The sequence below is a fragment of the Nestor notabilis genome, unplaced genomic scaffold (assembly GCF_000696875.1).
Source record: "Nestor notabilis isolate BGI_N333 unplaced genomic scaffold, ASM69687v1 scaffold24963, whole genome shotgun sequence".
Lineage (NCBI taxonomy): Eukaryota > Metazoa > Chordata > Aves > Psittaciformes > Psittacidae > Nestor > Nestor notabilis.
This window is the reverse complement of record NW_009922725.1, coordinates 2,211-29,016: the sequence shown is the minus strand read 5'-3', so window position 1 is coordinate 29,016 and position 26,806 is coordinate 2,211. Positions and strand designations below refer to the sequence as shown.

The 26,806-nt window shown below is 42.9% G+C and overlaps 1 protein-coding gene across 1 annotated transcript; it reads right to left on the bottom strand.

Annotated features, from left to right (window-relative positions):
• Positions 1-832: 832 nt before the first annotated feature.
• GARS (glycyl-tRNA synthetase) lies at positions 833-25,455 on the bottom strand (the record flags this gene model as incomplete). The annotated part of the gene is made up of 16 exons (XM_010011777.1): positions 833-1,190; positions 2,508-2,698; positions 3,620-3,713; positions 5,077-5,186; positions 7,864-7,949; positions 9,816-9,961; positions 10,495-10,602; positions 12,656-12,820; positions 13,718-13,880; positions 15,433-15,582; positions 16,559-16,704; positions 18,375-18,451; positions 19,829-19,917; positions 20,933-21,074; positions 22,372-22,474; positions 25,354-25,455. Coding segments are annotated over 16 exons (1,998 nt in total), but the record flags the coding sequence as incomplete, so codon positions are not given.
• Positions 25,456-26,806: the final 1,351 nt, after the last annotated feature.

The window sequence follows — 26,806 nt, the reverse complement described above, 5'->3', positions numbered from 1 at the left end:
ATGGGGATGCCCCAAAGCACCGATTGCTTTGGAAAGCCCTTCCCACCCTTCCATACTCCTCTCCCTGCCTGTTGGTTTGTACAGCACCTGGTACACAGGCACCTACGCTTGTCTAGTCCATCTTACACTTACCAACCAGGTTTATTACTTTAGCTCTGTCTATCTTGGAACATTTGACAAATATGGTAACCCTTGCTCACCCCAGCACAGGGGAAACTGAGGCTAGGAAATCCTCCTGGCAGGGAGCCACAGGCACACATCTCCACTATTAAGAGTACCTGAAGCAGCCCAGACCGAAGAAAGACCTGGTGCATTTGCCTTGCTTCACAGCAGAAACATCTTATCAGTCTGTCTTGTGCTTGAAAAAGTGCAGTTTAACTCAAGGCCAGGTTGGACAGGGCTTTGAGCAACCTGCTCTAGTGGAAGGTGTCCCTGTCCATGGCAAGGGGTTGGAACTGGATGAGCTTTGAGGTCCCTTCCAACCCAAACCATTCTGTGATTCTATGATTCTGACTACAGCTCTCAAGTCACCGTTTTCACTACCCAGAATTGTCTACGCTCACATTTTAAAGAGAGCTCTTGCAAACACGTAGAAGACTCGGCCAATGCAATGATTTCCTGCTCAGCTGCCCCTGCAGCCACATGGTGGTGGCAGAGACAGGACTAGCACCGTCTTGCACAAGAGTCTGAGGTGATGTGAATCCCTGAGTTCTTGAGGGGCTGTCAGAAACCTGTAACACCAACAGCTCTAAGCAGGAGGGGAAAAAAATGAGAAAAAAAAGAAGACAAAACCCCCAGACATTTCTGAAGAAAGCACAAGGCTGCATGAACACAGAGAAGCAGGCATATATAACGGTGTTTTTATTCATAACACCTTTAACTTGGACTGCAATTCTTTCCGTTTTTAAAGTTAAATTCGGGCAGCAATTGAGGAAAAAAACAAACAAATAGTCCCTGTGTGCACAAACAATGCAGCTTTGAATAATACATGATAAGTTTATTTCATATTAACATAAACAGTAAAAAGTGGACATTTGACAGGAATTTACTTCAGGTCCTTTTCTTTATTCCTCTATTGTGTCCTTTTTGCCAGTCTCTTGTCCCTCAAATTGTGGATACTTTGCCTCAACATCAGCCCAAGTCAGATAACCGTTGGCCAGGTCACGAATGATGGCAGGAAGTTCAGAGATCTGCAGGCAAAGTCACAATTAAGTCACTGGAATAAAAGCTGCTCTGCTGGATGCTTAGGGAACATGGGTAATTTTTACATTAGCAACAGAATATGTACAAGGTATCTTCCTGCAAGATTTTTGGGGAGGAAAACTATTAACTAGGAGATCTCAAATCAGTCTCTGTCATCTCAGCAAAGACTGAGATGTCCCCTGAGGGAAACGCAGCTGTCATTGTGGTGGACCACAACAAGGTTCTTCCCTGGTAGTGTTATGTTACAGTTTTGGAAGGGAAAGAAAACAACATACATATCCAAAAAATGCTGCAAGCCAGGATTTAGCTGGCCCTATTTACTCTAAGACCAGCACAAAAACCAGCTGCCTTTTCTTTGTTCCTCACAGCACACTATCATGGTGTGAAGGATCACGTAGGGAAACTAGAAAACGTGCAGAAATTTTAGGATAACAAAGTCTTGTCTCTGTTGCTCGGCAGTTAGATGTCATCCAGGTGATAGAGACAGCTGGGTGCCCTGACAAATGGGCACTGCCTGTGGCACTGAACTGAATCCATGACCAGCTCAGCAGGCCCAGGCAGTCTGGCACCAACGCTTTTGTACAGAGTGGAGCTACAACAACTCAGCCTTGCAGATGGGCACTAACTGCCCCTCCTACAGAAATCAAACTGTGTTCTGGGGAGGCATCCGGGAGAAAAGGGCACAACAGAAGTGCCCAGACTGCACATCCACAGCCCTAAGCAGGTTTTGCTCACACGCAACAGGACTGCCATAAGGTTGTTTGCTATTCCAGTCTCTCTACTATGGCCCTACTAGCTTAGGGTAGACATGGCTTTTGGGCAATGGTTCACCAGCTTCTCTGGTGCAGCACAAGCAACACTGGCAGGAAGCAAAAGCTTTAAGGAGTTATGTCTGAGCCATGCTCTGCCAGTCAGCCTGTAGTAGGCAAAAATCTTCTGCCTTTCGGTGTCTGTGGATAGCCAGACACAACCCATGCATTTACTCAGCAGTCTTCACTTGGAAGGAGGCACTCTGAAAAGCAGTGCAATCAGCAAAAGGCATTGCACAAGGCATGGCTTTCAAGTAAGATCAACACCTCTGCATCCAAGAAAAACAAAAGCCTCTTCTCACTTCAGCAGCAGGGCCAGCACCTCTCTTCCCCGGGGATTTCTCGTAATAGCTAAATTGCCTACAAGAGCTGGAGGCAGCTCCCGCATAGACCAGAGCCATTGCTGGATCAGAAATAGCAGCTAATGCTCTCCCCTAGCCCGTATGAATCAGGCTTGGCTCTGACAGCAGCCAAACTTGTTTGCCTGCCCTTTACCTCCGCTCGGATCTGGCGCATCGAGTCGCGGTCCCTCAGGGTGGCAGTGTGAGGCGTCCGGTTAACAGTGTCAAAGTCAATTGTGATCCCAAAGGCCACGCCAATCTCATCAGTCCTGGCATAGCGCCGGCCAATGGATCCAGAGGAATCATCCACCTTGTGAGAGATTCCATTCCTAGTGAGTGCTTCAGCTGTAAGAAGCAGAGAAGGGGGAATCACCAGGGCTCGTTACATACTCAGCAGTCAACAGGATCCTACCAGAGGCCTCCCATATTCTCATGGCACGCCCTGAAGTGAGGCACCTGCATGCTGGTTTCGAGCAGCACCACCAACTCTCAGTTTTATTTTGACAGAAGATCCAGTGTTCCAGTCCCTGACAAGACTACAAGCTCAAGCCCCACCCACAGGTACCCTGCTACTCTCAGAGCTCTCCACATTGCATCACTCAACTCCCACCCGAAGAGCAAAGCCACTGACTTCTTAATGACTTCAACCTGTCGTTACAGTCCCATGACTCTGCTTTAACTCAAAAGCTTGCCAGTCTCACATGTGTGCAGGGGCATGGCCAGCATGAGGAGGCAAGATCCCGAGCAGAGCTGATGCTGACAGCAAAAGACACTGTATGACATGCAGCCTGTGTTCCCATCATTCACTTTTAAATGGTACCAGTGGGTATTCTGAATGCTTGGAGGCTCAGCAGCTTTGGGACCAACTCCGATAAATTAGTTGGCCAAAAAGAACAAAGAAAAGAACTTGAACCAAAAAATCCCAAACAATTACCCTCACCCTCCCCCCCCAAAAAGAAAAAAAAAAAAACCAAAACCCACTCTACTTCTGACAGCTTCTCCCAAGCAGTGGGAAAGTTTTCTTCTTGACATAGAAGGAAAAAAAGTGTCTTTTACACTGCAAACCAACATGGGGAAAGGCAGGGAACTGGGTTGAGATTAGACTGAAGAGTTTGGTGGATACCCAAGGCTGACTGATACCAACCAACTCAGAGGCTTTATTCAGGGAGAGCCAGAGTATCCCACTGCTATTTTCTCTCTGTAGCACTGAGAAGAAACCTTCACAGCATGCATCCCCATCAGCCCCACAGTGCTTAATACACTTACATAATTCCTTGACAAAAGGCATAAATTCCTGATTCTGGCTTAGAGGAAGAACGGAGCACTTGAACGGTGCTACAACAGCTGGGAAGCTGAAGAACTAGGGAAAAAAGGAAAAGCACAAATTAATACAGTTTAATGGTTAGGCCAGATTCTTAAAGAGGCAAGAATATGCCCTGAGGTTGGAGGCAGGGTGACTGTTCCAGCGGAGTCACTGGCCTTCTGTAAGACATTAGGGCCCCAGCAGTAGCATCTCACACCACTGAAGCAAGATTGATTTTCTCCAGCTGTGCTCCACTCCCCCTTCCCTCCTGAGAGCTAAAAATTCCCTTTCACCAAAAGAGGTCTACCAGAACACTGCTTGGAGAAGTGAACCTCACTTGAATTACAGGAAAATGAAGGGTAGAGGGGCCTTCTCAGGAGATTTAGTCTTATGCACATTCTAAACCAAACTCCCTGTTTGATTCCCACAGAGACTCCAAACACATGGAGCATATGCAGCTCAAAGGTATTCAGAACCCTCCACAGACACCTTTAGAAAAGAAAAATGTGCAAAAAAGGGAAATGGGGAAATTCGGAATCTTTCCTGGCAATCAGCAAGTCCTGTAAGGGTACAGAAGCAATGCAATTGAGATGCACCACAATACAGAGCTGCCCAGGCTACCCAGAAAGTAAATGAGTGCTAGAAGGAGGGCAAGTCCAGTATTTTAGATTTCATGAGCATTTTGTGATTGAAAGTCAACCATGTCCTAACTCTGGGCTCCTGAATCCTGTTCCCCCCACTCATAACGGTATCATGTCCTGCAGTAACCAGAGACACTAAGGAGCACCATTATTTTTCTTCTCAATAAACACAGTCTAGCAGCCAGAAGCAACAAACAGGAACCAGCATCAAGTTTACAGCCAGCTTCCCATTGGCCAGCAGCAACGGTGCAGAACATGAAGGTGTGGGCACTGGCTGGAACACGCTGTACTCTGTATGTAACACACACTTCCCTCTGGCCCCTGCCACAGCAGAGTTCAAGGCCATGATTTTAGGGGTGTCCACAATCGGAGAAGGTTAAATTTCATGGGGGACTGAGGAAACAGTCAGTCTATTGTCCATCTTACTGCACAGAGCTGTGGTTCCAGGAAAAGCAACAGAGAAAAAGGAAATAAAACACAGAAGAGATGCCTTTTTCTGAGCAATGGGACACTGCCAAGTGTGAATCCAGAAGGAGGAATTTCTCACCCTCTTGCCAGTAATACACTGAAAGCCTCATGCACACACAGCCCCAGAATGCTCTCAGCATACATGTATAAATGACACGTATGCTGGCAAAACCAGCAATTCAACAGCACACCTGGGTCTTTCCCTCTCTAGTGTGTATTGTGCAGTCCTATTTGAGCCCTGCCCCTGGATGTTAGGGAAAGGCAGATGCTTGCAGCCAGTTAAACTGAGGGCTAGCCACAGGAAAGCTCACCGTTCTCTGCTCGTCTCCTTCCCGGATGTGGAAGGTGTGTTCAAACACTGTGTACATGATCCTCCCAATACCAAATGAGGGCTCAATTACATTTGGGACGATTTCTTCCACTGGAACACAAAAGAATCCACGTCATCATTTAAAAGGAATTTATACACAAAAAAAGATGTGTTTACTGAAGCTGCCTTTCTGCTCATAAGTTCTCATTACATATAGTTGAGCACATGGAATTAAAAGGTTAAACATTTTTCTTCTAAATGCAAATACCTGAAGTAGAGATTTGGACACAGTCCATGCACAAAATGTATTTAGGCTGTAGAATATAAGTCAAGGCCCCTTCTCTGGCCCTGAGAGCAAACAGCACTGCACAACTTCCATCCACACAGATAAACCCTCTTCCACTTCACAACAGTGAAGCCTCACCTAAACGGTTCACTAGAACCATCCCTGGTCCACACCAAGCCACAAACTATATCCAGGCATTGTCTGGGAGGGTGCTCTTTGGCATAGAACAAAATGGTTCCAGGGAATATATTAGCAATTAAACAGCCTGGATGATGGCAGGGTGATGCTAAATCCCTCTGGCCCACTGACACAGTCTCAGTATCCAGCAGTCTGAGCAGAGAAGTGCGGAGCTTCAGATAAAACTCAAATTCCAGCAAAGACTCCCTCTTGTATTCTTGAGTCGTTTAGCTGCCTGCTTCAGCTACCTGCCCTATTCTCCATCCCCCAGCAACATATCACAAGAGTGGGAAAGAACAAGGATCAACTAGTTAGTGTTTGCAAAAAATTCTCAGAAGATGTGATGTGCTGTATATATCCATCATTCTCTCCAGTACTTGGCATATGTCTCAAAGAGGCTTTTTCCTCCTTCTCCCCTCTGTGTATGAAAGGAGCTCAGTGGACAGCTGCCCTGTTCAGACAGGGCAGCTTTTTAGAAAAAGCTCAGACAGATACTGGGGAAGAAACAACAGTTACAGACATTAGCTGCTTTTGAAAATGAAGGGTAGCATCCAGCTCTCCAGCACAAGCAGGACATACTTCCTGCTCTCTGTGCCTAGAAAGCCAATCCTTCTCAATTAAGTACTTAACCCAGGGTAGGGCTTTACCTACCAAAAGAATTGCAAAACAGTTTGGGTTGGAAGGGGCCTCAAAGCCCATCTAATTCCAACCCCCTGCCATAGGCAGGGACACCTTTCACTAGACCAGGTTGCTCCAAGCCCCGTCCAACCTGGCCTTGAACACTGCCAGGGATGGGGCAGCCACAGCTTCTCTGGGCAACCTGTGCCAATGTCTTGCCACACTCAGTAAAGAATGTCTTACCAATATCTAATCTAAATCTCCCCTCTTTCAGTTAAAAGCCACGCTCCCTTGACGCATCCCTACATGCCCTTGCCAAAAGCCCCTCTCCAACTTTCTTTTTGGCCCCTTTAGGGCCAAAGCTGCTCTAAAGTCTCCCTGGACCCTTCTCTTCTCCAGGCTGAACAACCCCAACTCTCTCAAGCCTGCCTCCGCAGGAGAGGTGCTCCAGCCCTCAAAACATCTTTGGACTTGCTCCAACAGGTCCATGTCCTTCTTGCATTGGGGGCCCCAGAGCTGGACACCGTACTGGATGGTCTTTTATTTGTGCATTGAGCAACCAGTTTTCAAGAGAAGAGAGGGAAACCATAAGCTTTGCCTTCTACTTGCAGACAGAAGCCAAACTGCCAAATGTACTAACTTAAAGGAAAACCAGCAATGAGGTTCTACTTACTGGCCCCCAGCAACACTACAATCACTGCAAGTTACAACTCTGATTTCTTCTTTCAAGTGACAAAGCAAAGCCTGGCACAGCAGCAGCACGTGCTGACTGAAAGACATCTGGACATCTCAAAGGCTCAGCAGCTGCAAGAACAAATATATTCTGCACATGCTATAAGTTGCTATACTCCATCCTAGGAGCATTTATCATGTTCTCAAGCTAGGGCAGGATGATTCACTAGTTACAGTATGAACTGGGGAAAAAACTACCTCAGTCTCCAGCTCTGTCAAAGACTTCCCAAACGACCTTGGGTGAGGCGCTTACAGAGCTGGCTGGAAAGACAAGACTTATTTGAGGAACTAAATCCATGCAATTTGTCAAGTTACCTTCTAGCCCCGTTTCCCATATGAGGACAAAAGCTTTATGGAGATGCAGTCACTGACCAAAGCTGATTTGATTACTACCAAAGGAACTGACTGGACTTCTCAGCTTAAAGAGTCTGATCAGGATGGCAGCCTGCTGAGCTGGCATATGCCAACAAAAGATTTGGCTCCAGGTGGTAGAGGGATAACAGGAGCTCTGAGCACAGAGATCTGCCCCCAGCCCTACCAACAGACTGCCACAACCCAGCAGCTGCACTGCAATGAACTTAGATGGAAGTTCCCAAAGCTGATGGACCTTCCCCAGCTCCTCCATCACTACAGCAGCTGGGTCTTAGCACCACATGGGACCTTACAAATCCTAGAATATGCAACTGAAGCAGCATCAATATAATATGCCACCCAAAGTCTATTGAATGAGTTACTGAACAGACCAAGCAAGCAGCAGAGAGAAAGGCCTGCATCAATGGTCACTGAAATCCCACTGCTGTGTGAAAGCTTTACAACTCTCTTAAACTGTCAAATTCCAAGGAAATAACATTTGGCATTCTTCCTGTGCCATGGTACAATACTAACAGGATAATGCAACTAATAAAGTTCATGTTCAAAGTATATCCCGAGCTGCCTCTTATTTTTGATGATCAAACAACAAAGACACAAATTTACCATGTAATGTTTTCTGAAATCTTTTCACAGTAACCATGTCCTTTGTTACTTTGAAAGTTTTCCCTTCAGTTTCAACAGTGAATTCCCTGCAAAAGAAAAAGAAGTCACTTAAAAGCTGTAGCAATAAATAAACAAGTTACATTTCCTTAATTGCTTTGGTTGGCTGACTTTAAAGAGTGGGACGATAGAAGCCAGGGCAAACCTCAAAGATCAAAGAAACATGTGGCATACCTATTTAAAGAAATCTACGTTAATAATAAATTTACTACATTTACATTAAAAGCAGCCATTTTCATAATCACAGTGAATTTAATTGTGGTTAACAGCCTGAAGCAAACTCAGTTGGGAAATGGAAGAATCTCAGGATAAAGCAGATACACCAAAAGAAAAAGGGAGGCACACAAAACGGGCAGTTGCTTGCACACTGTACAGTTGAGTGCATGGATTTCTCATGAAAACTGAGCTATGTCAGAAGGTACCCTGCATTTTCACAGGCACCAGACTAAGGGGAGGATACAGCAGTTATTTTATTGCTTATTTCTAAAGCTTTTGACAGTATGGTCTTCATATTACCTCTTGCTCCCTTGCTAGCTTGCAACTAGCATGCACTCCTTGCTAAGGAGAATTTAAGCTGTATCAACCTACCCACTTACAGGAAGCAAATGTCTCTTATTATTCATGCTAGCAGAAAACTACCACTGTAAAATTACCACCTTCACAGCATGGATTTCGGCAAACATGGTCATACAAAAGGCAAGTCTAGCAAGCTGACACAGTCAGCATGTGTAATCAGCAATGGTAACCTCCTTGCTGAAGCACTCAGATTGGTGCTAGATAAAAACGCATTTAAAAAACAAAGTGTGTGCTAATTACCTGCATTTGGACCCACTATAAAATGGGATGAAGGCTTTGCTCTGAATGCAGCTACAACTGGATGCTGAATTTAAACAACAGGTATGATTTGCAATCCACTATCAATTCAAACCTGGGATACTGCTTGTAACTCATCTAGTGAATCATTTCAGTGGGATTCTGAATGAATTAAGTTCACTTTCTTCTGGCTTTGACATGTGTACACATCACCATATTCTGCAATAGTTTCTCTCCCTGTTTTGAGTGCTGCTATTTCTTCTACACTTTCAAATTTACAGAAATGTAAGAGAAAAAAATCCTAACTCAGAGAAGGGAAAAAAAAAAAAAAGTAAATGTTAACCATTCTGGAATGTGTTCACTGACCCTACACCCTGTACCACTTCAAGCAGGAAATGAAGTTTGTTTTTTATTACTGTACCATTAGCTTTCTCATAATATACACAGCTGTTGGCCTGCTTCAGCCAAATGTGGCAGCTGTAGAGACCTCTTACGTTGTTCTTACATGTGTTAGGAATACAGGCAGACAGGTGAAAGAAAAATATACAAATTGCTGCCCCAAGCAGCCAAGGCTGTAACAGGTCCTAAAGCGTATCACTGAACACTGGATAACACTCACATAAGTTTTGGTTCTCATTAAACTATTTTGTTCCATCACTCACAGAATTATTTGATTTATTTTTAAATTAAGTTCAAAATCATCTGCCAGTCCTGGTCAACTCTCAAACCAGAGCAGGGAAGCAGGGAAGCAGGGAAGCAGGGAAGCAGGGAAGCAGGGAAGCACTTCCCATTTCACTGGAGAGTCACTCTTATGGGATGATCCTACTAAAGCCAGAAGCTCATTCCCATAGAAGTAAGTATTTGAATATTATGATTACCCATTTATGAGCATACATCAAGAGATATGTTGACGGATGGCCAGCAATGACTCGGTAAAAGGGACAGCACTAAATAATTTCAGGTGATCCACTCAGCCTACTCTTAGGAGGAAGCTGGTTTCCGGTGACTCAAATCAATCCAGCAGCTTTTTTGAGATCCTCAACAGAGGTGTCAGAGAAGGGTACCAAACACAGCCAGCTCACCCTTTCTCATTGAGCAGTTGCTCCATCTCGGTGATGTAACACTCATCACAGATTGAAAGGTATTCCATCACCACCTTTGCGTCCTTCTTATAAGCTTTGCCAATGGCTCCCTTATTTGCCTCAAACTGAACAACGTTGACTGTTCTGTACAAGGTGGTTAAGGAGTCTGAGATGACAGAAAGCAGGGCCTGGTTCTGGTCAAAACTAATTGCTACACAAGACAAAGAAATCTCCTCCACAACTGGATTAAGGAACTTCCCTACAAGAGAGGGAAGGGATGATAAAAAATCCTGAAGGGCAGAAGGTCACAAATTTTGAAAGAATACAACTTCTTTTTTTATAAGTACAGCTAGCAGCAGAACCATGGAATGACGTGGAATAACCGGGGATAGTAACCCCATGTTCACATTTAACCCACACTTCACAGTCAAAACACAGCATAGCACTAAGCTACACAAAAACAAGCACAATAGTAAATCCCCTTTGTTGACCTGAGTAAAGTCACCCACAAGCTCAGTGCTTTTGAAGTTACTTCCCAAAGCCATGCTGGTCTGTAGCTATAGGTTTCCCTGTTAAACTTACAGATGTAACTTAAAATAGAGCAACACAGCTCTCCAAGACATCTCACTGTTATATCACTTTTTACTTTAAGAGAATTTGGTTTATTCTGAAAGGATATAGGTTCTTTGAGGTGCTTCTCAGCTATAAGAGGAACTTTGGTGGCACGGGCATGGCAGGAGAGGTCATAGCAGGAACGATCAGCACAGCCAACGATCTCAATCCAACCCTGAAAAAACAAAATCGGAAGCTTTCACCAACTCACTTTTTTGTCCACTTAACCATCAAATATGTTTATACACCCGTAAGCCCTCCTGCTCCCATGACTGTTTTCTCTACATAATTAGCTCTGTTACAGTAAGCAGCCCTCACTCACTAGCTGCTCCTTCATTTGAATGATTCCATTTGTTTCCAGAGGAAATGATCAGTTATTTAACCAGTGCCTGTGCTCAGGGCCAGGTTTTCCACATGGCTTGGCAGAACACAGCACTGTGCCAACAGCTTGGGGCTGGGACCAGGGCAGACAGTTCCATCACTCACATGCCATAGGCACTGAGACATCATGCCTTCAGGGTGGTGGTGCTCTGCAAGTATGGAACAGCCAGCAGGCAACCAGCCACATCAGAATGGCCAAAACCCTGGCTTACAAACTAGTAAGACACAGGCCATATGCAAGGGAAGCACTTCTTCTGACATCTGGCCAAGTTGGACAGGGCTTTAAGCAACCTGCTCTAGTGGAAGGTGTCCTTGCCCTTGGCAGGGGGGTTAGAACTAGATGATCCTTAAGGTCCCTTCCAACCCAAACCAGTCTGTAATTCTATGATTTCAGCAGGTATGGCAAGGAGGAATCTCAAATCAGCGTTCATGGACATGGAACTGATGCAGCCTTCTAACACTTGCAGCAAATACAACTACCATCTGGATTTTCTAAAAGGCAATCCTGTACAAGAAAAGGCACATCCATTCACTCTGCCATATCAGCATGGACATACAAGCAGCTAGATGCTGTGCTGTTTTCCAGTCTGCAGTGATACAGCAGGGTGTCTGAAAAGGTATGTGAATGGAGGATATCCCTGTGCTTGAAAAATTATGGTGTTCCAGAACATCTTGGGGGATTTCTACACCAATGAAACCATTAGGGTACTATCGCTAGTTCTCAGGAAACATTAAACCCCAATCCTAACCCCCCAAAAATGTGACAAAAAGCCTACCAACCACACAGAACCTCCTCACCCCTAGGTTGTAGGAGATTCTTCCTGCCTGTAGATAAGGCTGTCTGAACCATCTGAAGCTTTGACTCATTCCCTGTGTGGACACCTTTCAGCTGAGCATGCTACCATTTTGGCTATCAATCCAGTCAGGACCGTGGATGAGGTCTACCCATGTAAGAGTCCCTGCAATGTCACAGGCTAGCCCCACAGACCTCAGCAAAATCCTTTCAACCTTTCAATCCTTTAACTGCAACCAGACCCCCTAAAGTTCTCTAGACATCTTCAGAAATCTGCAAGTACCCCAGAACCCTTGGAAAGGCTCGCCAGGCAGAAGAACTACAAATGAGGCAAAAATAATGAAGTAACTTTCTTCTTTAACTCAGATTCAACCCAAAAAGTAGATTCTGTGCCCTTGAAGAGGGGAATGACTTCATAATCAATACAGTCTAGTTATCACACTTTCTAATACATTTTTTATTGCAAACAAAGCACTCAAGGCGTGAACTGAAAAGCCCTTAAGGACTCAGCAGGACGATAAAAAAATCGTTGGGAATTTTTTCTCCCAGCACTAGCTGTCTGAACTGCCAGGAGTGAACTCATTTCTCACAGCTTGGAAGTAGGAAAGGAAAAGCAAGCATTCAAGTAGGAAGAAATCTGCCCTGGAATAATGCCTCCAGCAAAGCAAATCCTTCTCCACTGCTGTTACATGGGTTATACTCTTTGGAAAGCACCAGGACTTGGTTTCTTTTAATTCCAGATGAAATTAAACCACTGAAAAGTCCCCAAGCAACTTCGGGCTTCAGCAAAAGAGTATGAAGCATGAACCTACAAAGAAGCATGAACAGTTCATGAATTTTGTGCAAACTCACTGCAGGGAGCTGACCTGTCCCCTTAGCCCTGGATTCAGAATATTTCCACTGCAGTAAGCGTGTTCATACCAATGTGGGACTGGACAGAAACATGAGACTCATAGCCCCAGCTTTAAAACCCAAGAAATATAACAGAACCCCTCCCTACACTAGCAACAGATCTGACAGGGAGTGCCACTTGCTGCCTCACTTTATCACTTACATACGACGTTTTGGACTCTGCATCCCAGCAGTCACAGGCATAATGAGCCATCTCATTCTCCATATGCTGTCGGAAGCGCAGCTTCTCGGGGGATACACCGACCTTTGTAAGGAAGAGGTAGATTCTGCCAATGAAGTAACCCAGAACAGAGTTATTGATCACACCCTAGAAAGAGAAAAAGCAAGGAAAACAAACAAACAAACAAACATTAATTCCTAAGGAAGCAAAGTCATAATTTGTTTTACTTCTGCAGACAACCTGACATCTTACAAACAGAACTCCTTGACGCTGCCTGTGATAAAGTAACATGTCTCCCCTGAAATTATTACATCTTTTCAAATTCACCTACTGCCACTGGCAGTATCTCTATCTGAACAAAACAGTAATTTCTTAAGGATTCATCACTGTCTCTGAAAAATCACCTACTTGAAAATACCCTGCTGCATGCAACAACTCAGTCACCAGTATTGTGATAGTGCATGGGAATTGCAGTTATGGCTCAGGACCCCACAACTATGCCCTACAGTTCACAGCTGCAACACAACAGAGGAGTGGTGTTCTCTCTTCTGTTACTGGTGATTTGAGTTTGGGGTTTTTTGTTTGTTTTCTTACTTTTTAATTAGTTTTTTTGGGGGGATGGTGTTTTTGTGGTTTATTTTATCCGGGGTTTTGGGGGGATGGGGTGGAGAGGGGTGGTAAACCTACTCATTCATAATTCAAAGAATCAGGCAGTGAAACCCCAACCTGCAAGCCACACACTGATGGTGGTCAGCAGCTGAGTGTTAGGCTTCCAGTCACTGCTGAGCTTTTGGCAGATATTAGTGCTCCTTACTGTTCTTCTCCCATTATATAAGTGTGAAGCTTAACCTCTAACCACGATCCCATCACCACCTGCAGCCTTCCGTTACTGGTAACAAGGACTAGGCTTGGATCACAGCCACTGAATTCACTGAAGAGAACTGGGAGCAAACCGCAGCTGACACCAACACAACAGTTTATAATTTAATCTTGAGAGCAATATTCAAAAGAGCAAGCTCCATGTGCTTGTGAAAAGAACGTTACCTGTTGGACAGCATCTCCCAGCCGCATTAAATGGGCGGACTGCCCGCTGACCTGGGCCTTGGAAGAGTACAGAAGGATGTTGAGATCTGCCACATTCTGAAATTTGGGGTGATTCTTCTCACTGGGATCCACAAAGTGCTCAATTTCTGCCATGGTGAATTCCCTAACAGAAACACAACCAACCACGTGTATTAAATATGGTATACGTTAGCACAGCCCCTCTAAGAAATATTATGCTTTAGCCTCTCACAAGCAAATCAGTAAAGACATATGCAAACCCACAGCCAAGATAATGTATAGACCGGAACATGAACCAGTCTCAACACTGGACTTAGTTTCATCTTCAAATTCCTAATAAAACTTTCTACAAATTCATCTAGAGATCTCCAGGCCAGAGTTATCACCACTGTGATACACAGCAGGCAACACTACCTTTAGAAATAACTTTCTCTGGAGTTTTGCCAGACTGCTGCAATGCCTATATTAGAAGGACACGTATCCTATAAGGTCAATGGAGGCTAATCCACTGATTAATTCAGGAACCTTAATGCGTATCAGAGGTGCCCAAAATAGCCAGGATGAGGTGATAATTTCTTGAGGATTATTCAGCAATGGTGTACATTCTTGTTTGAGACTTGTCTTTAATATATCTATACTCATACATTGAATCTTAGCCTTCTTGTTTGAAATCACTTTACATTAAATTAGCTTGTTATCAAGAACCTTTAAAAAAGCTCTAGGTAATCATTATCTTTAAAACACGGGCATCACGATGTAATCTGCTATGATAGCATAATAACAGTCTCCAGTAAATGTGCCACAAGCATATAATTTATATTTGACTGCAAATGCATTTCAATGAGGAAAGTTCTTGCTTCTAGATGTGCAAGACAGAACAGGACTCTTTGGGAAAATTCCAGAGTTCCCTTAGTACTAATGATGCCACGGCTTCTCAGTGACCTTTATGGCATCATATTAATCAATTACCACATTTACAGCACATACTCCCTGTGTCAAGAGCAGAACCACACTGACTGTGTGCAGGAGCTCTTGTTCCAAATTAGACTGCAGCTCAGAATAGTTCAGTTATAACACAGACAGTATCCTTAACCAAATGCAATAATCACTTTTATCCTGAGATATAAAGCTTTTTAAGTAATTCTCAATAACCCTGAGCTTTCCTCCTTGACTGATCTTGGGACATGAAGACATGTCCCAGGACAGGTCATCTCATCTCACAACTTGCTCTCTATAGCAAGTTGCAGAACTGCAGAATCTGCAGAACTGAGACAAAGAAATACTGCTGCAAGGTCAACTGTGTTTTGATTCCAGGTTTCAGCTTTAAAATAAATCACATGAAAGTAATCAAATAAGCAAAGCTGCGTGTCCTGTTGAGAACAGAGACATCCTTTAATATGATTCATTTATATTATGATGGAAGCCAAATTTTGGTAGTAAAACCAAGTTTAATCCAGGTGTTTTTACCATAACAGCTATTTTGGAGACCCTACTTCACAGGCTGACACAGAATTCTGTAGTGAAAACCCTAACTATGTAAGTTTGTCTGTGAACCCCAAGACTCACTAGACACGTTTTCAGGAGCCCTCTGGGAGGTGGCACCAAAGGGAAAAACAATCATGCACAAACACTGGAACAAAAGGAAGGCGATACCTGCTCCCAGGTACCCTTCTGCTGAAAGAGGAAATTCGCAGTACCTCACTCTGATAAGGCCGGAGCGGGGTGAGATTTCATTTCTGAAGGAGTTTCCAATCTGAGCAGCAGCAAAAGGCAGTTTGCCTTGGTTAAACTCCAGAAGACGTTTGAAGTTAAGGAATATTCCCTGTGCAGTTTCTGGCCTCAGATAGCTGAAAAGGAGATGGGGGAGAGGAAAATATCAGGAAGGTGAAAGGGTGGGCAAACAATGAGGAAAAATAAAAACACAGCTACTACAAAACTTAAAGATTGTACTTTTGCTGTCAAATCTTTTCACTCCGGACACGAAACAATGTAGTAATAAACTGACGGGGGAAAACAAACAAGGAATGCTGTGTTTAGGCTGCAGCTGATACAAGTTGCTCCGACAAGTAAATGGGATGGGTTTGCTATTTCTGAGATGCAAGCATGGAATGCAAAAAGGTATTTGAATAAAATACAGTGATGAATGTGGATTTTGCAGGCAAACCACAATTGCAGCTCTGCTCTTAAACGAGCTGCGAAGTGGCTTTAGTGTAAGGCCCTTACAACCCCCATAGTGATGTAAGACTTCCACAGAGAATACCACCTACATAGACTATTTCATGTACTACACTGGAGAACACATACTTACATGTATCTCTGATCTCATCCCAGAGCACATGCAAGAATCAGATTCTCCACTCTTCAGGTTTCCATTTTAGTTTCAAGACCCCAACTCAAGACAACAGCCTCTACATTCTCACACACTAACAACAAATACCTAGTAAATGATGCTACCATTAGATCACACTGCAAAGTAAATTCATCCTGAAACAGGTACACTGAAGCAGGTTCCCTACAGCCATGAAGTCACTGACAATCACAGTCCCAGTGTTAACTGTCTCTGTGGAAACTACTCTGACCAGCAAGGGCATAGCTGTGACCTACAGTCTGTCTGCTTCAAGTATTCTCATGATTCTACAACAGCTCCTTGCTTCTCTTACCTTTCACCAAGAGTACAAGGAATGCTAACCTGACAGAGGACTGGGACTGAAAGGCAGGGAAGGCTACTCAAGAAGAAATTGCGTATTTCAGTCCTGCTGAGACTTCATTTTTAGTCTAAAGGATATATGAAGAAGGAAGAATGTGAGCAGCATGAGTACCTACCCAGGCATGTTTCCTCCAGGCCCAATGGAGGTCTTGAACATCAGATTGAAAGAAACAGGAGGGGACAGGTCATTCCCAGTGATAGGTGATTTCACGTTGTAGTTCACAAAGAGATCTGCAAGTTCTTGCTGACCATAATTGTCCAACTAATATCAAAACACAGGAGAATTATTTTAATTACTAGACAACAAAAATTATGTTCTCTCCCTCTTTTGCTTAGCATGATCCACAGCTCTGACTCACCTGCCCAAAATATTCCCTTTTAACCTAAATTTTCAAGTTTGAACCAGTAATATAAGAACACACTGCACATCTGCAAACCCATTTTAGTAATACAGGTCCACAACTCGGTCATACCACGGAAACTCTGAAACCTAGATAGAAATGCAAGCAGCAAGCATAACAGTGGGTGTAAAGAAAGTCATTGGGACTGCATCACCACCCACCAGTAGCTTCTTTTAAACAGTTTCAGCTAAAACATGGGGAGCACTGTGTTGGGAATGAAAAAAAAAAAAATAGAGCAGTAAGAGCAGAAAGCTGAAATTTCTGCAGGGCTTTGTCTGCATTAATTTCTCTTTCAGCTGCTGCATGAAATACAGTATTCAAGCTATGTCTTAGAGCTGTTCTGCATTTTAGTTAAATAGAGCAAATCTGCAGCACAGGGCTTCTCAGCGAAAGATTTTTCCATTTGCTCTGAAAACAACTTGGTAATGACTTCGACGCTTTCATCACAAGTGGGATAATGTCAGCCCTTTCCAGCAACCTACTTTCCCCTTTTTATCAAGATGGGAATCAAGCAGTAGTAGAACCACAGATCTAGAACCACACAACAGCCACAGTTTCTGGCATTGCTTTGTGCATTTATGTACTAGTCTTTTGCACAAATACATTTAGACGTTGTTTCTAGACTTAAGTACCATAAAGGATCTATACTGAACAGTACAGCAATGATTTTTCACTCAGGTTAAAATCAAATGAGCTGCTTCTAGCACTAATTGTCATAATCCTTCACGTATCACATACAGCTCAAGACAGGAGACAAAAGGAGTTTATTAATAGAAAGAATCCCGTGAAGGATGGTCAAAGTTCAGTGTTGTAGTATGGAAAACCTAATGACAGCTACTCATCAATACGATACACTGGAGAAAATAAGTTGTTCTTTCTGGAAGGACACATCCTGGAAGCATTTATCCTAGAAGTCATGAGGACAAATATTAAAAACAAAGCAAGAAAAACAAATAAGAAAAATAAAGGCAAATGTCTGTACAGCTGCTCAGGAATGTCAGCCTGGAGCACCAACTATTCTCACGGGTAAACACAGGAAAATCTGTGCGGGGTGCTCGTGACAGAGGGACAAATCTCAAATGCTTCAAAGCCAAGAAAACTTTAAAACACAGCAATTCACTGCTAAGCTGATCTCTGAAAAAACTACTCATCCATCTCTCTTCCTTTGTATCATAACCCCGCAGTGAGGGATTTAACAAAGGTAAAGGGGGGACTCAGAAGAAATAAGCTTTTTGCCAGGGTGTGAAGCTCCAAGGACAGAGGTTCGGCCCTACTAATCCAACATTCAAGAGACTAATATGATAGTGGTAACTCTCCAGAACAGCAGAAGGAGGAACATGTGATTATCCAGCAAGTTTACAGTATTTATTAATGAGCAAATTTTCAGTATTTAGGAGCACGTACAGCCCAAGATGTCTCTCTGAGCACCTTCAGAGACACAGAAGGGACATTGCCTCTGGTCTTGGTGCATCACACTTCCTCTGCTACACACGTATCCTTGAAGCATCCACCTCCCCATGCAAGCACCTACCTGTGTTAGAACATTTTCCATTTCTGCCTTTTTCTCTGCTGTGCACTTCTTGTCAGACATAAGCTTTTGCAAATGAGCTGTAAGCAAGAAACATACATAGTGAGTTTATACTGCAACCTCATCACTGGCCCCAATCTAAATCTTGACAAATGAGGAAGACCTTCCAGCATGAGTGTAAGTGTATGTCTACCAGCTGTCACTACTATCTGTCAAGGTAATTTCACTCATGTCCTCAGAGCAATGCTGATCTACAGTTCACTGTAGGTGTGCCACAAGGAAAACAACAGGTCCGTTTCTAGCTTCTTTCCAATACTCGTTCCTCTAAAGCCAAGCATTGGCTTTGTAGCCCCTTTCTCTTTATTTTCTTTCTATACAGACTGGAAATTAAAAGCAACGTCTGATCCTGAGCCAGCAAGGCTAATTTTATCCAAATGCACTCAGAGGCACATACTGAGCTGGTACAGGAGGGTTAGATGGCATCCCACTTTAAAGCACAACATCCTCCACGAGATACAAATGCCAAGACTTCCCACTCTCATTTGCAAAACACAGTCTGACTTTTTAGTGGCAGTAACAGCAGGTGGCTGTTCACCAGTGATGGGCTGCAGATGAGACAGGGACACTCTTGGTTCTGACGCTGTTCAGTGTGCAAAGCAGGAAGAGGTTAGATGGGCTTCTTGGGGGGGGTTTAAATGAAACAAAAAAATTAAGTGAGTATTATGAAAGCAGCTTTACGCTAATATAGATTGTTCTACATATTTAAGTTCCAAGGAAAAGGCTAGAAAATTAGAGAGCACAACCCACTTAAACCTAGAATGGAACAATCTTTTCACAATGGAGCTGTACAGGAGAAAGTTTTCTAACAGGTTTCTTACTTCCACAATTCCTTCATGTGATTTTTGTTTGTTTAAGAAATTTTAGTCAATAACCAGAAAGAAGTCTTAGGACTTTGCAAACCTAAGGAATGCCTGAAGTCTACTTAGTATTCCCAAAAGCCATCTGAGTTCCAAGGTATACGAATGTCAGCAACTGCCGTTTAATTAACTTTTGCATAGGGAAAGCATGCTCTGTCCCTTTATATCATCATTAAATCATTTATCAGTTCTGAACAAAAAGCAATAGAAACTCAAGAAAACCAAGACCAGAACATGGCAAAGAACAGGAACCTTGTTACATAGGCGGTCCTCAGCTTAAACACAGTGATCTTTTATGGCCTGATGACACAGTATTCTATAAAAAGGGACCCAGCTATGTTTTCTCTAAAGATGCTGTACCTTGCTGAAGACATTACACAACTTATGGGACCTCTGACGTGGTATGATTAATGACCGACAAACACAAGTATGAAAGACTGGCTACACCAACTGGCCTTCCTTGAGAAAGACACTCTTTTCCCATGTTTGTACCACTGTAAGAAATCCCCAAGCCCTCCTAGCCTTGGAACAAAACCGAACCTTTCAAGAGATGATCAGCACGAAAACATTCCCCATTTTTCACATCTTTCACCATGAAGTCAGCAAACTTTTCTACATGGCCAGAAGTCCTAGAAAAGATGATACAAAAAAAGGAACATGAAAGTTGCCACCAGATAGCCCTGGGTACTGTGTGATCCCAGTGGACAGACCATTATCAAAGAGAAGTCCTTCCATCTTCACACCCGAACTGCAGGCTCGCTCTTATTTCAGATTATAGATTCACATTAAGCAGTACCATCCCACGGAAAATCTGATCTGTGAGAGGTATCAATATATCTAAAATCTTAGAATGTGTCATTAAGATGACTCTTAGTGCCTCTAGAAAATGAACTGTGATCAAAGCAAAACATAGATGCAGTTGTGAGAGTAACCAATAATTCAGGTGGACAGATTCTCACTATTTTACACCAGTGATCCATGAAAGCTGCCCATTATGCTGTGACCCATACAAAGTAATGCAGTTGACTCAGCTCAGGCTCTCAGTTCGAAAGCTCCTGACATACTTAACAAACCTGTGGGTAGTCTTAGCAGAGATACACAGAGGTGAAAGGGTCCAGAGTCTGAACTATGCTCTCACCCTGGAAGATGGTCCCTCTACCTGGTTGGTAGTCCCTCTACCTGGTCTGTGGATAAAAAACAGCTTTAACCCCCAGAGCTACAGAAGCATCATTTGGATTCAGAGCCCAATTAACACATTGCATATTGCCACCCCTCCACAGAGAAGGGAAGGATGGTCAAACCACCTGGCCACAGCCCTAAACTACAATCCAGGCGTCCCAGATTTAGGCAAGTCACCTATTCCTTTTTCTTGATCTTTCAGAAATGGCAATTTCTTACCTAACAGGAATGCTAGGTGACACTAAGACATTAGACTTGCAGACACAAGTCCCACTGTCCTCCCTGATTTACGGAACAACAGCTTCTCACACTGACCTGTGCACTGCTATCTAATTATTTTGCACTGCAATAAAGCATGAAATTGGGTGACCCAGTCGCAAAATCCCTGTGGGTATCTTACAAAAGACTGTAAAAATCAACTATGACCAGAAATTACATGCTGCAGAAAAAAAGACTCATATTTACTTCAGAACTGGCTCTGGCGTGAGCATGGTACAGTCAATCTCCAGGATTTGCTCTTCCTGAATAAAGTGCTGTCTCCATGCTTGGATGATGTTGTTCTTCAAAGCACACCCAACGGGCCCAAAGTCATACAAACCACTGACACCTGCAGAAAGAAGGTGGTAAAAAAAATAAAAATAAAAAATGTGGTAACTGTAAGATTGTATGAACCTGCATTGTTTGGAGGAAATGTCCTCCCTTTCCAGCGTTTCCATCAGCTGCTTTAAGGCTGAGGTCATTTTCTGCGCATGAAGCATCAGCTTCCCTTGACATAAAGGCTGTAAGTAAACTGTGAAGCACCCGGACATACACTGCCCTACAGAGTAACCAACAGAGTTCAGCTGCAGAGCACACTGGGGCACCAGGTAGTAGCAGAAGCTGAAACTGATAAATAACTGCAACCAACAACTCTAAAAGCCACACTCCCTCCACCAATGGATTTTGTTTTGTGGGAGCGATCTATCCAAAGGAGGAATCTCAATACAAGAGAGATAAGGCATAGGCCAAAGCAGTATGTTATTGTCAGTAATAACACGTATCTGCCAATCACCAATTTAGGCACAAAGATGAAAGGAAAGAAAAATCCAACAAAACAACCTAGAGTTTTTATTTTAGCATCTTAGGTGATGTCCTGGGTTCAGCTACAGCAGTCATTTTTCTCCTTCTTAGTAGCTGGTGCAGTGCTGTGTTTTTGACTTTCAGCCTGGGAACAACGCTGGTAACACCAATGTTTTAAGCTGTTGCTAAGTAATGTTTACGCCAACCAAGGACTTTCTCAGTCTCATGCTCTGCCAGGGAGGAGGGGAAGCCGGGAGGAAGCAGAGACAGGACACCTGACCCAAACTGGCCAAAGGGGTATTCCATACCCCAAGCAGTAACCACATAGGTATTGTGCTGCATTCCTGAGATGCTCAAATCAGCTATCTGAAGAGGTTTAACAGCCACATCTGTTCATCTGCACCACAAAGTTCACTAAAGTAACAGGTTCTAAAGTTCATAGTAGTTTTGACCATTACTGTGCAAACAGAAGCTCAGATAGAGATAAAATGGTCACAAGGATATAAGCTGATCACCCCCTTAAATGCCAAAACACTCTACCCTTCCACAAAGAAACCTTCTTCTGCAATGTTATGAACAGAACATGCATCCTAAAGTCCTCTCATTTACATTCAGAAAGCAGAAGACTAAATTTGAACTCCCTCCCCCCTGAAACACTTTAGGAAGGGAGAACTTTCGAAGGGCCTATAGGCTGAAGCAGAAAAGTTTGAAGCCAACTTTAAAAAAAAACCCCTACTTTTATGTTGCATTAATATAACATTTCAAGAACACAGCATTTCACACAGCTAGAGAGACCAGAACATTAGCCTAAGGGGATTAAAATGTAAATTTCTTCAAAGCCGTACCTCCATAAATAGAAAAGGCTTGATCATAGAAAAACCTCCTTTTCAGAGTGTCTTCCATTTTAACTCTGTCCACAATGTCATCTTTGGGCTGTAAGGCCAGTTCCTGTAATTGAAGCAAACCAAAAGCAGTTAATGGCAGGAGCAGAAATCCTCTCCATTTACCACTATGAGTCAAAAGTCTGCAAAGACCATTCTGAAACAAAGGTATCCTGCCAACATGCTCATTTTTCCAAAAAGGGTGAGATTCCAAAGAGCAGTCACACTGAGATTCAAGCACTCAATTATGAACATGATTGTCTGAATGCAGCATTTTAGACACTAGAGGTGGACTCATCTGCCCTAGCCTTCAAACAACTAAGCCTGAGCTAGTTACCCTCAGCTTTCCTTATAATCATGGAAAAGAAATGCCAACTTTCAAAGCAATTCTTCTGACCTATTTCCCTCTCCTGACTATAAAGAGCTTGGAGTGACTAGACTACAAACACCTAACTCTTGGCATACATGAAGCTTTCAATAAAGTGTTACTCACATGAGAGAATTTTGACTATGAAGATTACAAACATCAGCATCCTTGAGCTCTCCAAAGTTGTGTATTAAGCTATTCGCACAAAGAACACCTATTCGCAAAATGTAGGCTTTCACAAATATGGCCCCTGCACTCACAAAATTTAGTCACAGTGTCTAAATGCCCTGACTAGATTCTGTGAAAGTGTTTTACAGCGCACTCACTATTTTACCTGAAAAACAATGATTTCTGCAACCAACTCCATTAGTGAACTCAAGAGACTTGAAAGCTTTCCTTCCAAGAACTACGTTTTGATAATTAGAGTTAGGCCAAGAAGTTCAGTAAATTAATGCAGATCCTTATGGCTAGTACTATCATTTTGAACAGTGTTTTGGCAACAAAAAGTATTGTACAACAATAATTTCAAACTTTTCATTTTTTTAGCACCTGCAAAGACATATAAGCATAGTCTAATTTTAAAAGCACTGTACCTCTGCTGCTCCCATGAGTTAGCATAAGCCAATGAATAACGGCCCGAGAGACAGAGTCAAAGAGAGAGAGCACATATGACAGCAAGCACCAGAACAGTACTTCTAAAGCATGGAGAGGGAACCCATTTGGCACCCTCTGCCTAAAAACATAGAATCACATATCACAATGACCAGAGTTCATTAACAGAAAGGATGGCTTTTGCCCAGAGATGAACTGAAGGAAAACAACAGTGACGCAAGCCAATTCTGAACTGGCAGGGAGAAATAGCCAGCAGCACAGGAGTAACCGGAGTAGGTACAGAATTCTGTAGAGCCCCTTTTCTACTACCTAAAGAGAATAGTTAATGAACTGGTGTAGAAATCAAGAAACAGTCTCTTCTATCTGGCATACATTTGTTAACATAAATGTATTAATAAACACAAGGCAGAAAAGTGCCTGTGTTTGCTTCAAGGAGGAGAAAGACCCTGCATACGAGCAGAATCATCTACTGATTTATGATACCGTTTGAGGACATACAGCCAAGGAATTTTAAACACTCAACTGCTCTGCCCTGTATAAAGCTTCAAATTCAGAACCACTCTGCTATCTTTAGGTAGGAACCACAGGGCTTGAAAACTGTACCAGCAGCTGTTAAAGCTAACAAGCATTCACACTGCTGCCTTCTGCAAACGTGCAAGTGACTGTGATGCATTGCTGGAAACGCCATCAAGAAAGACAAATTGGAGTGCTGCACTCTCAAGGACAGATGCTGAGTTTGCAAGGTCATTCCTGCATAGACTGGGATGCAGCCTACACAAATTGTGTAACTGGTAAGCATGTCTCTACTCTGCATCTTACAGGCACTCTTCCACCAGAAAGGTGGGACTCTCCGGGATACCATAGCTCCTAACCCGCCTTGCTACATCCCTCTACGTCAAGCTTCAAGGGCTAGGAAGCAGAATTGGGAAAACATTTATAAACTATGTACTCCAGGACGACCTGGCTATCAATACAGGGTTCATGCAATGGTTTCAAAGCACAGTTCTATGCTAAATACTAAGTAAAAATGACATCTTTTTACTTGGATTAAATGTATGCAAACAGGCAGCCATAACACCAGACCTGACAGAGTGTGCTAACCGTTTGCCTCACTTGACTGCGTAGAACAAATAGGGTCAACAATTCGGGTATACTCATCTTCTCGTAGTTAGTTGCAAGCAGTGGTGCGTCTATTGATTTATTCATTTATTATTAAGACTGTGGTCAAAGCACAATTTTTATATGGAATACAAATTAGAAAGAACCTCACAGTTTCTGGGTGAATCTGCACACCTGACTGTTTTTATGCTTCAGGTGTTTCTTTTTGCTGTTTTAGCTTGAGAAGGGAAGAGAAGCTTGCAGAGTAAGGAAGTATATTTTCACTTCTTTATTTATCTAGAAACAAAACAAACTTGGAATTCCATCATTTCATTTGCAGAAAGACTTTTCAGAGCCTAATCGCCTTTAAAAATGGGGCACAATTTCAATACATCCCTTTCTTTAAGGCTGAGAAAAACCACAGGCTACTTGAAGCATCTCCAAAACTTCGTTTAAACTGTAGCAAAGAAAATGGTTTCTAAGGAAATATATTCTATGCCACTCTGGGAATTTCAATGCTGCATAAAAGATCTGAAGATGAAACTCACTACCATGAACAGCACGTCCTCTCACTGCACGAAAAAATCTATACAGTAAACAAAGATCAGTGACATATACACTGAATTTCAGCTTTGAGTATGAACCACCTGAACTCATTTGTCACTCACTGTGATTTAATGCTAACAGATACTAGCATAACAAATGAAATTACCACTAGTTGGAAAATGCAAACTATTTCAGAAGTTATTCAGTCAGTCTACCCTGCTGTGACTGTTTAGCCCAAATCAATACTATAAAAAAGCATGAAGTATAGATTTCAAGGCTTTTCATACAAATCTGTGGAACTCAAATTTAATTTCCAGACTCACCTTTGCTTCTAGGACCCTTTTCCGAGCTTTGAGCTCTGCTACAGCTTTGTCTATATCCACCTGGGGAGCTTTCTCTTCCTTCAGCTTCCGTACCAGTTCTCCCTAGAAAAGGAGAGAAAGTATAAGATACAGATTATTTCTTTGAACACCTTAGACAAGAGCTCTCCTCCTTTCAGCTCCTCTGGCAATCCAAAGGGAGGGTTTTGTCCTGCCTCCCCGCTCTCCACAGAGGTCTCAAGAGGCTCCTTCAATAGGTAGAAGTGAGAAACACTCACGCATTTGAGAGTTAGAACTAGACATCATTAGAGAAAAACAGCCCCCACACACTATTGTTAAATCCCAGACCTGTTATTAAATCTCAGTGTGCAAATACACTCCTGTATGTACCACTTCACATCAGATTTCCACAAATCCTAGTTTTCCATCTTTGAGGATGCAATAAGTGGATTCTCAGACAGTTAATACAGGCTTTGTGCTGCTCTTCTCAGTAATAAAGCTTGTCTTCTTTCTACCCCTTTTCTTCGAAGTTTATGACCATTTTATACTTCTTTTTCTCTGTCATATCCACTCAAAACTAGCCAGCCAAGTACACAAATTTTTAGAAGGAGGTCTCACAGAAGACAGACATTTTCAGACTAAGCAAAAAAAGGACTGCATTATCTGTAAAACTCTAGTTCTTCAAACTTGCCAAGTAATGTTCAGAAAGAATGGAGTGTAGAGGGGGAAATAATATAAAAAATAAACAACAAAAACCACAACAAAAAAACAACCAAACAAAAAAAACACCCAAATTTTTCAGAGCAGCAAAACCTTACAGTGGGCTTACACAGAGGTCTTAACCTGAGTCAAACCACCATCACCTTGTTATGGTTCCACAAAGGTCTCTGCCCTGTGGGGATGATTTCCCCCTTTCATCTCAGGGAAGTGCTCAAACCCTAAACACCCAACAGCATGTTCCTCTGAACATGATCCTCAGCAGTCATGCCCAGCTTGCTCATGGAGATAAATTAATTGAAAGTCTTCCTTTCAGTCCACTCTTCTTCAGCCAAACTCAAGGTCTATCTTGAATTATTGAGAAGGACAAAGGAGGTGATCCAGGAGAAAAAGGCGCAGAGATGTCAATGCCTTTTCAAGCGGGATGTTCTAAGAAAGAGATACTCCAAGTTCAGCATCCTGCACTACTGTGTTAAACAAAAAGAAAATCAAAAAGGAAGAAACCTCCTTCTCAAACAATCCAAAGAGATTACAACATTTCCACTCTCCTAGCTTCTGCATAAATTCTGAGCTTTTCTGACATTAGTATTACGGGCACTGACAAACCAAAGAGAAGAGAATACACAGACTGCCATTCAGTAATCAGATCAGAAGAGCCAAAAGTGCTTCAGAGACTAAGGGACTCAGAGGTTAATTTTATTAATAAAAGGAGGAGGACTCAAAAGACTGCATTAAAACA